The sequence below is a fragment of the Anolis carolinensis genome, chromosome 1, assembly GCF_035594765.1.
Source record: "Anolis carolinensis isolate JA03-04 chromosome 1, rAnoCar3.1.pri, whole genome shotgun sequence".
In the NCBI taxonomy this organism is placed as follows: Eukaryota; Metazoa; Chordata; class Lepidosauria; order Squamata; family Dactyloidae; genus Anolis; species Anolis carolinensis.
The window spans coordinates 52,130,462-52,143,050 of record NC_085841.1 but is presented as its reverse complement, the minus strand read 5'-3'; the positions used below and the strand labels follow the sequence as shown (position 1 = coordinate 52,143,050).

At 38.0% G+C, this 12,589-nt stretch overlaps 1 protein-coding gene across 6 annotated transcripts in view; it reads left to right on the top strand.

The window, feature by feature from the left end:
* The window catches only part of crim1 (cysteine rich transmembrane BMP regulator 1), a 152,082-nt gene that overhangs the window by 102,172 nt on the left and 37,321 nt on the right, over positions 1 to 12,589 (top strand). For all 6 annotated transcript variants that reach the window (XM_062974385.1, XM_062974380.1, XM_062974372.1 and 3 more), the window contains 2 exons: positions 3,916 to 4,098; positions 6,513 to 6,710. In XM_062974385.1, coding sequence (XP_062830455.1) covers positions 3,916 to 4,098; positions 6,513 to 6,710 — 381 coding nt within the window. The remainder of the gene's footprint in view (positions 1 to 3,915; positions 4,099 to 6,512; positions 6,711 to 12,589) is intronic.

Sequence of the window (12,589 nt, the reverse complement as noted above, 5' to 3'; positions counted from 1 at the left end):
GTGGAACAACATAGATTAAGAACTGCTGTATAAGGAGGAAATCAGGATATGAATTCTATGAAGGAAATAAAATTCGCAAGTGCCAGAATAATTCATAGAATTATTAGTTACTTTGTCAATGTATTTTAACATATCCAGTCACATGAAATACATCCTGTGTCATTTACATGTGTAAGTTTACTTAATACTTACAGATGATAGGATTATAGGTATTGAAATCTGGGAGCATTAAAACTTTTAAAGATACTTTCCCCTGGGAAAATGATTGTCTGTTAACAGCAAAAATGACAGAAATTTGCAGCACTTTAAAGATTAACAGATCCTATTTCAACATATGCTTTTTGTGGACTATAGTCCACATCATTAAATGCAAACACAAATTTATTTGCCTTTAACATGCAATAAATCTGATGTAGTTTAGGTTTTCTGATTCAATACTACATGTTGGCTTAGTCAGTTAAAGTTAATTATGTAACTCAGGAGTTTAATGCAATGCTGATGAAATTGTGAGCCTCTGTAAAAAGTAATTAATCTGTTGCTTTTTCAGTTGTAAAAATTAAGCTACTTACCTTACAGGTAATCAGTAAAAGATAGAAACTTTTTATTACTTGAAATTTATTATTGGAAAATATCCTGCAGCAAATGTAGAAAATATTTGAGGTCATGAAAAACCTAGATCATTTCCAAACATCTTAACACTGCCTGAAAATAAGATGCTACTGACCTTCTTATGGCAGTGCGGAAGCAAAGAATTTAAATTAGTATTACTGCAAATTACATTTGACAGGTATTGTCACAAGCTATAGACCTGTAAACATAATTGACCACCCTTTCTCTGTAATGCAGCACAGTGAATATGTATGGTATTCTTTTTTAAACAGAGTTAATCCTAAACTTATGCCTGTCACAATTTGGTTTTTTAATTCCTATGTATTCATTAAAAATTGTAACATGAAAATATTTACTAATAATCAGTTTCTAAATGCATGTGAAATAAGATAATTTGTAAATTAGTATACCCAAAGGCATGTACAGTGTCATAGACAGAACGCCACCAAATAGAATACAACACAGTTTATTAAAGTTACAGAACTGAGAAATGCCCGTAGAAAGCAAAGGACTAGGCAAACACTTGTCTTCAGTGTGAAAAGTAACAGAAACAGCTCCGTTTAAATTAAAACGGTTCCAAAAGTTAAACCGGATTAAACAGGAGTTTAATCCGGATTAAAGCAAAAGTGCTTACTTCAGCCTGACAATTTAAACAAACACAAGTTGGAAAACAGAGGTCAAAATGAACACAAAAAACTGGCAGCAGATTCCTCTCTGCTACTCAAAAGCTACAGATGAGTAACTCAGGCTGTTTACTCCTCCGTGCAACGAGCGAAATCCGGGTCCAGGCACATCAATCAGGGTAACGACGGTCAGCATAGGTCCCAATCCGGTCCAAGGTCGAAAGCCAAGTGCAGACGTCCACAAGTTCCACCGATAGCCACAGAAGGGATAGTCCAGGGTCGTAGTCAGTCAGTCAGTCCAGCGTCAATCCAGAGTAGATAATTAATGTCCGTCAAAAAGACGACGGAGGTCCAAGCTATCAAGATTAAACACAAGTTGCACAGAAAAACCCCACACAGTTCCTCCCGCCGTCTATGCCCAGTGTCCTTGGTAACTTACGTATCCAGCAACAAATCACAAACGTCTTCAGGAAGTTCCCCAACAAGAGCCCAAGCGTTCGTCCAGATTACCTTGCCCAACGCAATTAGCCATTGATCCTAAACCCCATTTTATCCCAGTTCATAACTCCTCATCGCTGTCAGCTGCTATCCTAATTCCAGGTGCCTCATCATCATCATCCTCATCAGAGCTAAAACACCTTTGACTACGGCCCACAGCATCCCCAGCTGTGGATCCCGCTCCATCCCTCCAGCCCATCCATGGGTCTGATCCTGCAACCCGCCAATTGCCTCCCATGCTATCATTGCCGGTGACACCCAAATCCTCCCTCACACGAGTCCACTCCATGTCATCCTCCTCTGAGCTAACCATCTCTTCCTCCATTCCCTCGGTAAAACCCTCAAATGAGTCTTCATCTGTTGGTTCTGCAAATAAGTCCCGGAGCCGTTTCCTTTCACGCTCCTCAAAAGAGTCTGACTCTCGAGGAGTCTTACGACCACGTCTCCTAGTACCGGAGCCAGAAGGCTCAACCATAACATACAGTGCAATTGTATGCATGACAACTCAGAAATAAATTTCATTGTTTTCAGTATAGCTTTGTTCAGGTAAGTGATTTCAGGATGGCAGCCTACTTACCAGTGTAATAACCATTGATGTTAAGATGCTGTTGTTGTCTAAAAAATACCTATTTTAAAAACATTTTTAAAAGTTCAGGCTGAGTAGCATCCGGTAAAATAAATTTCAGGAGTGCTGCATAAACTACAGTGTAAATGATTCTAGCCATAAAAGCACAATTAAGACAAGTCAGATATGTCAGCTGCAAAACAAATACTTTATGAGTATACCACAAAATGTACTTGAGGAAAAAGGACTTCCTGCTGATAATCTGCTGAATTAAAAACAAGAATGTCAGCCAGGGTTCACAGTAATCAGAGAGGTTGCAGTCACCTTTAGAAATCGACTCCAAAGAATGTCAGCTATTTTGTTGTTTTTCTCCAGCTCTTTGGAGTAAGATGATCTTGCTCTTAACAGACCTTAGTTGCCTTAGCACTGTGTTCCAGTAACTTTCCAGTTGTAATACTGTCTCTGTTAATTCATCATCTAATAGTGCACTGTCAAATTCCAAGAGTATTCTGATTTTGATCATTGTTCTGATGCAGTTGTTGCTACTTGAGGAGGTTATTTACTCTATTTAAAGCATTTTTACATGATTATTTGGTAGCAAGATTTCAACCAACAAATAGTAACTAATGGTTCTTTAATGTTCAGTTCTTAGAATGCCAACATTCCAAGCCTATATATGTGTGCATACACACACACACACATACAAACTAGCCCTTACTTTCCGCATAATTTGGAAAATGTGTTGGAGAATGTGTTGCTTAGGCGTATCTATAAGTATTCATAGAATCATAGAGCTGAAAGGGACCATAGTCCAGTCCAACCCCCTGCCATGCAAAAATACATTATCAAAGACCCCCAACAGAAGGCCATTCAGCTTCTGTTTAAAAACCTCCAGAGAAGGAGAGTCGCACCACACTCCAAGGCAGCATATTCCGCTCCCGAACATCTCTTACCATGAGGATGTTCTTCCTAATGTTTAGGTGGAACCTTTTTTTCCTGTGATTTGAAACTATTGCTTCATGACATAATCTCCAGAGCAGCAGAAAACAAGTTTGCCCTCTCCTCAGTGTGAAATCTGTGGTTGTAAGGTTGGGAGCACAGCATATAGGGAGAGTTAAGTCCTTTGCCCCCTCTTTAGAGTCCTGGTGAATATTTCACTGAGACTGAAATCTCCATCAAGAGGAAGACTCCCATTGGCAATCTCTGATTAACCATCTTATTTAAGGGAAATAGATATATTTGCTTATTCAACAACGCATATAAAGTACAGCCTCCGTATCTGCAGGACCGGTATCCACTGTTCCACATCTGAAAAGGCATTTTCTAGGCCCTTTAGCCCAACTCATGGTATTCTTAGGAGCCTCTAGAATAGAATAACTGTGGCCAAGGGTACTTCAGCATGTCAAGGGGACTGACAAAAAATAAAATGCCCTAATGTGCAGTAGCAGTAGTCTTCATTAAGGCAAAAAAAAAAAAGATGGTCTGCAATCTGGTATATATTGATTAAACTCTAATATTTCAGAAACTCAAACAAGAATATAACATTCATTGAATGAAACATATAAAATCAAAGATAAGTAGATGGACATGAGAAGTAATTTTTCTGTTTGTTGTTTTCAGAAGCGAAACCAGCATGTATATTTAATAGTGTGGAATATTACGATGGAGATATGTTTAGAATGGATGCTTGTCGATTTTGTCGATGCCAAGGAGGTGTATCAATTTGTTTCTCAGCACAATGTGGTGAGCTTCATTGTGACAGATATTATGTACCAGAAGGAGAATGCTGTCCAGTATGTGAAGGTAATTTTCTTTGTTGTTGTTTCAATTTAAATTTAAATTAAGGGGGAAATCATTTTGAAATTTGAATACTATGCTGTGATAAGGGCTCAGACTGTGGTGCAGGTGGTTAGTAGCCAGCTGCAATAAATCACTAACAGAGGTCGTGAGTTCAAGGGCCGAGTCAGATTGAGTGCCTGACTGTTAAATAGCCCCAGCTCGTTGTTTACCTAAGCAATCTGAAAGACAGTTGCATCTGTCAAGTAGGAAAATTTAGGGACTGCTTATGGAAGGAGACTAATTTAACTAATTTACAACACCATAAAAAAGTCCAGCAGCTTGTGAGGAAGTACTTCATCAAAAGGACTTGTTGTCACAGTGGAAGATGAAGCAGCAGTTCCTCCTGTGGCCGGAATCTAGCATACCCTCACAAAGCCAGAAGCTGGAAAGTTAAATAGCCTCTGTGTCTGTCTGTGTGTTGTTTGTCTAATGGCATTGAATGTTTGCCATATATATGTACATTGTGATCTGCCCTGACTCCCCTTCAGGGTGAGAAGGGCGGAATATAAATACTGTAAATAAATAAATAAATAATATCTCATAACCTCTACTCAAAGAGCCTAGAATTTGATTTTTCTATGGGAATGCCATTTCCTTCTTTGACACTACATGAGCTGATTTTCTGATTAGAGTGCCAAAAAGGTAAGAGCTTAAACCAACCTGGAAGAACCTAAAAGAAGTACCACCCCTTTATTCCCTCAGTCCTCCTTTGAAGGGAAGTGCCAGAGAACTACTGATGTCATTTTTGATCCAGGTATTTTAAAAGGCCAGAAGCAATACTGCAGCAGAGAGAGTGAAGGGGATTGTGATTTTTCTTTTTGGTTTTCCTGAGACAGACTACAGTTTTGTCTTTTACCACTCAGAACAAAGGAATGGTTCCTTTTTTGCTATGAGATAAGATAAGGCATTTACATTGATCTGTGGATAAATCGATCCAGAAATTTTGGGTTAAAATTTTGACTAAAATTATTAGAGAGTGTTAAATGATCTCTGTTGCTTCACCGTCCATTGGTGGCTGTTCTTCCTCATTCTTTTCCTCGTGAGCAGTTTTATGGTGTTGTAGATTAGTTAAATTAGCCTCCCGCATAAAGCGTACCTAATTTTTCCCTACTTGACAGATGCAACTGTCTTTCGGGGCTGCTAGGTCAACAGCAAGCCGGGGCTTTTTTTTTTTTTTTTTTTTAATGGTCGGAGGCTTAACCCGACCCGGGCTTCGGACTCATGGCCTCTCGGTCATTAAAAGACATTAAAAGACTAATAAGAAAAAAAGAGCTGATAATGTCCATTGTTTAATGTACTAAGCTTTTTATGAGAGAGCATAGACTCCTTATTCATAAGGGAAGTTCTACTTCAAGTGGAAGATATATCAGTTAAAAAGACTTAGATGGAAAATGCATCAGTATTCATTATAAATATGTACTGAATTATTTGACATGTGATTGGTGCAACACAAGACACCTTTCTCAGTAAGATTGGTAGTTGCACCATTAATAGCCTGTCATTCTTTATGGTCCAGGTGTTAGAAGATTCGGCCTAAATCTCAAGCAAACTTAAGACTTGAACTATTTCATGGTGGTGGCTTATTGGGTCAAAATATATACCATTTGAATTTGTTGACATAGAAATCAAAGATAAAAAGAAGACAATGCCTTTATAAATAAAAACAAAAAGAACAGTGTAAGGATAAAAAGTAGAAGAAGGAGAAATCAGAAATGAGGGAAATAATTATATTATGGATGGTTGGTTGGTTTGTTGTGAAGTCATGGGTTCAACAATAAACCATGGTTAGCAATAAATAAATCTACAGTGTACTCTATAAATACCATTTGTGCTTAATCACATTTCACAAAAGTAGTTTAGATTTTCCGAGACCCTTAGACTTCTGCAACCTATCAATCTGGCCTTGTAGTATATTATATTTAACTGTATAATGATACTCAATTTCAAAACATTCTATTGTTAGTCTAACATACATTATTATTGACATGGAGCCACCGGTGGTACATTGGGTTAAACCCTTCCTTGTGCCAGCAGAACTAATGACTTGAAGGTTGGGTTGCTGACCTGAAGGTTGCCTGTTCGAATCCAACCCAAGGAGAGCACGGATGAGCTCCCTCTATCAGCTCCAGCTCCATGCGGGGACAGGAGAGAAGCCCCCCACAAGGATGGCAAAAACATCAAAACATCCAGGCGTCCTCTGGGCAACATCCTTGCAGACGGCCAATTCTCACACACCAGAAGCGACTTGCAGTTTCTCAAGTCACTCCTGACACGGAAAAAAAATATTGATATGCCTTAAAACTCAGGTTTGTTTAAGTTTTGCTTCTCTCTCTCTCTCTCTCTCTCTCTCTCTCTCTCTCTCTCTCTCTCTCTCTTAGATTCCATTTCTCCTGTTAGTAATCCTGCTGGCTGCTATGCAAATAGTCAGATTCAAGCACATGGTGACCGCTGGAGAGAAGATGATTGTACTTTCTGTCAGTGTATCAATGGGGAATCTCATTGTGTTGCAACAGCTTGTGGACAGAGTTGCTTGAATCCGGTTAAAGTGCCTGGAGAGTGCTGCCCTATGTGTGAAGGTCAGATATGGAAAATCAAGTGCCGTAGTTCTTTGGGGCATGGAGAACTGTTTTAAGTTAAAATGTGGTTGTGGTGCTGTTTTTTTCTTTTAACACCCCCCCTTAACATTTTTTGGATGACAATGGATAAATGATAATGTAGCTTATTTTTCAGTTGCAATGAAAACTGTAGTTTATGTTTTGTATTAATTGTGATTATGAGCTGTAAAATAATTGGGAAAATCTCTAGTGGAACACTAACATTGTTCTTATATGTTCATAATCTTTGTTTAAATATTCTTTCAGTTCACGAATATACAGTAGAACTCTGGTTAACCGAGCCCTGGTTAACTGACCTGCTGCATTATCCGAGGGGCCGCCGGGGGCACCCCTTCCCCTCCCTCTCCTCTTCAGCGAAAGGAGCACTCGCCCCTTGGAAGGAGCCCACGAACACTGCTACCTAGCAGCGCTCGTGGGCTGCTTCCCAGAGGACGAGTACTTGGCCCAGGGAAGTGGGCCACTAGCACTCCGGCCTCTCCCTCTCCTCTTGTGAGAAGGAGCTCCGAGCTCCCTCTCCCTCTCCTCTCACGAGAAGGAGGAAGCGTCCCGCTTCATGGGCCTTTAGAGTTTCCTCCCTTCGGCCAGCGCTTGGGCCTTTAGAGAAGCGCGAAGCCTGGTGCTAGGCAGCGGCACGCCTCGTGCTTCCCTGGGTCCAAGTGCCAGGTGAAGGGAGGAAACTTCTCCCTTTGGCCAGCGCCTGGGCCTTTAGAGAAGCGCGAAGCCTGTTGCTAGGCAGCGGCACACCTCGCGCTTCCCTGGGTCCAAGCGCCTGCCAGGGGGAGAAGTTTCCTCCCTCCACTGGCGCCTCGGCCTACAGACCGGGTATCCGAGTCTCGGTCTGCCCGTTTAAATTGGATAACCGGGGTTCTACTGTAATAGCATATCATATAGTCAATAAGAATTTATTCAATTGATAATCTGCTAACGACACATAAGGCCCTCACATAAGGCTAATTTCCCTGTCCACATTGGCAGTTCCATTATCCCCCAAGGCAGTGTAAGTTCTCTATTGTAGATTTGGTTATTAACTATTTTCTTTCAAGTCGTGATCTAGTCTCAAATAGTTTCAAATGGAGAAATACTGGTCTATTTGCCTTATGGAGATACTTTTGTTCTTATATGCACTTTTCTTCCAAATACGTAGTGATAAATTGAATGAGCACAGTACTGAAGGTTAATAAAGTATCTTATTTTGATTACTCTGTGTGTGTGTGTGTGTGTGTGTGTGTGTGTGAAGGAGAGTGCATTTCTGTTGTATGGATCTTTTATTTTGCATTTTATGTTGTTTTAATCTTCGATTTTTAACTCAACTAGTGTTTATTTGTTTTTAACATTTGTATAAGTTCTAGCTGTACCCTGTTTTTAAATACTATGAGCCACTTTGTGGGGGATATACCGTAAATCAAATAAATAAATAAATAAATAAATAAATAAATAAATAAATAAATAAATAAATAAATAAATAGCATACCAGTAATATACATCTTGGTAGGATAAGAACTGAAGGTTGAAGTACTGTGACAAATTCCCAGGAAGAAGCTCTGTAAAATCAAGTAATATTCAATGTCCACCCCTAATACTATTGACTTTTACTCCTAAACTAGAGAAAACTGTGCCAGTGTTTCTGAAACAGGAAGAGAGAGACACTATATGTTTGTCTTTTAAAGTGTTTGGAGACCTTTTAAAAATCATATTTGGGTTTAAGTTTCCTTGTGATTTGATTGGAAATTGAATTTTATGCAATTGGACATACATAGGGATTTGAGAGCAAAGTAATAATCACACTGAATTAAACATTTCTCAATTTTCTTTCCAATGCTTCTTTCTCCCTTAATTTTTATCACTTGACTTCCCCCAGACACTCATGTCATAGCTTTACAAGCAGTTTTCTGATTGGGTCTCAAATTATCAAATGATCCAAAGATCAAAATTCTAAAAGTATCCAGTATACATTAGACTATTAACAGGTCATTAGTGTTACACAGTTCTGAACCTTTGTAATCCCTGTCTGACTTTCCCTCCTTATTTACATTAGTTTGATCGCTTAGAACGTGAGGCTATCTTTGGTTTCATGTGTTGGGAATATTTAAGATTATAGAATCTTACTGCCATGTTAAATACTGTATTTCATCTTATAATAATCACCACCACATAACATTTGAACCTCCATTGTGTGGGCCCCAAATGGGTTTTTCCTTTCCTCGCTGATAAAGGTAGTTTTAAACAAAGCAAAAACAAACATGGAGTTCTTCCTCCTCCCTTTGGCCCCAGAGACATCGAGTCCTCCTCCTCCACCCCCCTCCCAAAACAATTTATATGAACAGAGATCTCCCTCTTCCTCATCTCACAGGTAAGATAGCTTTGTTTGTTAGTTTTTAAAAAAAGCAAAAACTGGCAAGCACAAGGCATCACATAATAGTCGCACCCTTTTTTCCAACAAAAGGGGATAAAAAGTCACTTATATGATGAAATATGGTAGTATCTTTTATGTCGTCGTCCCCCCCCACACACACACACACATACACATACACATTTTTCACAATTGATTTGTTTGCTTGCTTGTTTTATATCTCTCATTTCTCCTGCAGTGGGGAGCAAGGGGAAGTTTGCTGTTAACTTTTTAAAAACAGACTTCCAAGTGTTAGATGAATTCGTTGGATTCAAGAGTCTTTTGCTGGAAAAGAGCAGACAGTGTTCATATCATGCCTAGCCACAGGAGTCCAAGAGTCTCGAAATAGCTTGTAGGGAAATATTTTCCTTCTGGTTTGTAAATTTTAGTGTCTTGTATTAAAAAGCTGATATTATGAAATATGTTGTTTGCAATTGGGTATTAATAATAGGAAGAGACCTATACTATTCAACATTTTTTCTATTTCACTTTATAATAAGAACAGTTTCACATTACTTTCTTTGCCTTTATTCTAGGTTTAATGATCATTAATTTGAGTAGAGTCTTTTTTTATTTATTCTGTAAAAATTAATTAAAAGATATAGCCAAGCAATGTAACTCTAAAAACGTTTTGTTAGATGGGTGATTGTTTTTGCTGCATTCGGAATTTGGGCACCAGGAAGGCAATTCTCTAGCAATGAACTTGGAACTGGTATTTTTTCATGTAATGAACTCAGGGAAAAGAAAAGCTGTCTGGAATGCTAACTATGAGGATGGAAAACATTTAGTCACCCTTGGAATGATGTGAATGTTTTTCCAGGAAGCTTAAGTAAACTCATATTCAGCAGTCAGGAGGCAGTATTTAACTTTTTTTGGAAGACAGACAACATTCTGTAAAGAACATGGAAACTTTAAAAGTTCATTAAGAAATAGGTTTATAAGGAAAAAAAGAAAGTATTTAACTTGATTTAACAGCTAAATAGATTTGCTGCTGCTCAGTTCTTTGAATCTGAGAATATATTTATAACACTGTAGAACCAGTGTCTTCTATAGTTTGAGTATTGGACTATTGCTCTGGAGATCCAGGTTCAAATCACAGTCAGCCATGGAAATTCACTGGGTGACTTTGGGCAAGTCACACTTTCTCAGTCTCAGAAGATGGCAAAGGCAAATCCCCTCTTAACAAACCTTGCCCCCCCCCCCCAAAAAAAGCCCTCTGTATAAGATTTGCCCTAGATTTGCCATAAGTTGAAAACAACTTGAAGGCAGATAACTACATAGTGAACAATAAAATATATTTCATGCTGATGGACTTTTGCATTCTAGAGCAATGATATTCTGTAACTTATTTCTTGGCATAGAACATGAGGAAGAAAATATTGTTTCTTAGAGATGGTTAGTTTTTTTTCATTTTAGCAACATTTCTTTTGGATAACTATTCCTTTTTATAACGGACAGTATAGTATGTTGCTTTACACAATGTGGTGTGCACAATTTGTGATAATGAAAGATTGAAAACTATAACATGGTATATTATCTTTGCTATATATTTTGTTAAGGAACTTCCAGATGTATCTATTATTGTTGGATTATTTTACTATGACAGATATTATGAGGGGTGCAGATAGTTTCTGCCTATATAATCGGCCTAGTCTGACCCAGTGCACATTGAACCAAAAATCTTTATTTCATTTGTGCATTGCTGATGTCTATGCTTCTGCTGATTAAACCAGGGAAATGTTATAGAACTGAATGGTAGAAAACAAGTTGGTAGAAATTGATCCAGTATGTGGCTTATAAGGGGGGAAAAATGAACGGAATCATCATTAAATTTGCCAATAACATAATCCTTTTATAGAAATCCATGGCATGAACAGTACAGCTTTTGGGTTGCTGTGAGTTTTCCAGGCTGTTTTCAAAGAAAATGCATATGAAAAACACTGTTTTAGATCTTCTTTAAAAAAAAAAAAAACAGAATAGGTATCCAGAAAAGTTATCTGGGATTTGGAGCAACTCCCAGTTCTGGAAAAATACAATATTGGTGGTTCTTCTGACTGCACAAAAGATGAGAAGATGGCATATAAACGTTTGTATTGCGCATGGTGTTGACATAGGAAAAAGTTCTCTTTTATATTACTAGAGCCTAATGTCATGTAGTGAAGATGGTGTAAAATTCAATGTGTATAATAGGATGTACTATTTTATACTGTGCATAGCTGAACTGTGGTATTCACTACCACAAAAAGTAGTGATGATGCCAAATTGAATAATTTCAAAAGGGAGAAAGGAAAGCATATGAGGGTAAGATCATTAGTACTTGTATATTATCCCAGATTTCAAAGATAGTATGACTCTGTATACATGTTGCAAAAGAATACTAGTGGGGGTTCTTCCAATATGGCCTTTTCGTAGGTTGATCACTGTGGGAATAGTAGGGTGGACAAGATAAGCCTTTAACCTGATCCATTATACTGATAGCAACCTGTTAATAGAGCAGGAAATAAATTAGCTGTATCGTGCCTTTTGAGCCAGCATGGTGTAATGGTTTGAGTGTTCTCTAGAGACCAAAATTCAAATCCTTGCATAGCCATGGAAACCCACTGGGTGACTGTGGGCAAATCACATTCTCTCAGTCTCAGAGGAAGGCAAAAGAAGACTCCTCTGAGAAAACCTTGCCATTATGTGAGGCCATGATAAATTTACCTTATGGTGGACATATGTCAGAAATGACTTGAAATTGTACAACAACAGTGCCCTGAGAGCTTTGTATCTAGAACCACTCTTGGTGTTTGGAGTACTAACACAATTTCATCTGCAGTAAATACTACTTGCTAACCTTTATGAAGTTTTATTTCCTCCAGCATTTATAGAATGGGAAAGCTTAGACTTTGTTTTTAGTGTACATAAACATTTTCATTGACTAAAATTTATTTTTGCTGAATGTCTGGAGAAAATACTCTACCCAATAGGTTAGTGTAGAGTTCTCAAACTATGTTCCTCCAGATGTTTTGGACTTCAGCTCCCATAATTCCTAATAGCTGGTAAACTGGCTGTGATTTTTGGGAGCTGAAGTCCAAAACGCTTGGAGGAGCACAGTTTGAGAAACACTGGGTTAGTGTATTCACTTGTTTTAAAGAACTGTAAAACCACAATGACCTCATATATCATATAGTAAATTCAACAACTTATGTGTTAGTCATTTTTTTAAAAAATGCACTTGACATTTCATAGATTCTCTAAATCCTAATATTTGGGTATCTTGTTTTAAAAAGCACATAATTCTTTTAAAATCATTTAAATTAAAAAAAGATGAATATATGTCTTTTAACACATTTAAAAGAGAGAGAAGAATAACATGAAGAACAAAAATCACAAGTTGAATTTTGCAAAAGGTTATGGACATGTAGAATGGCTGTTACAGATACAGTTGCATTTCATTGTACTCAATACA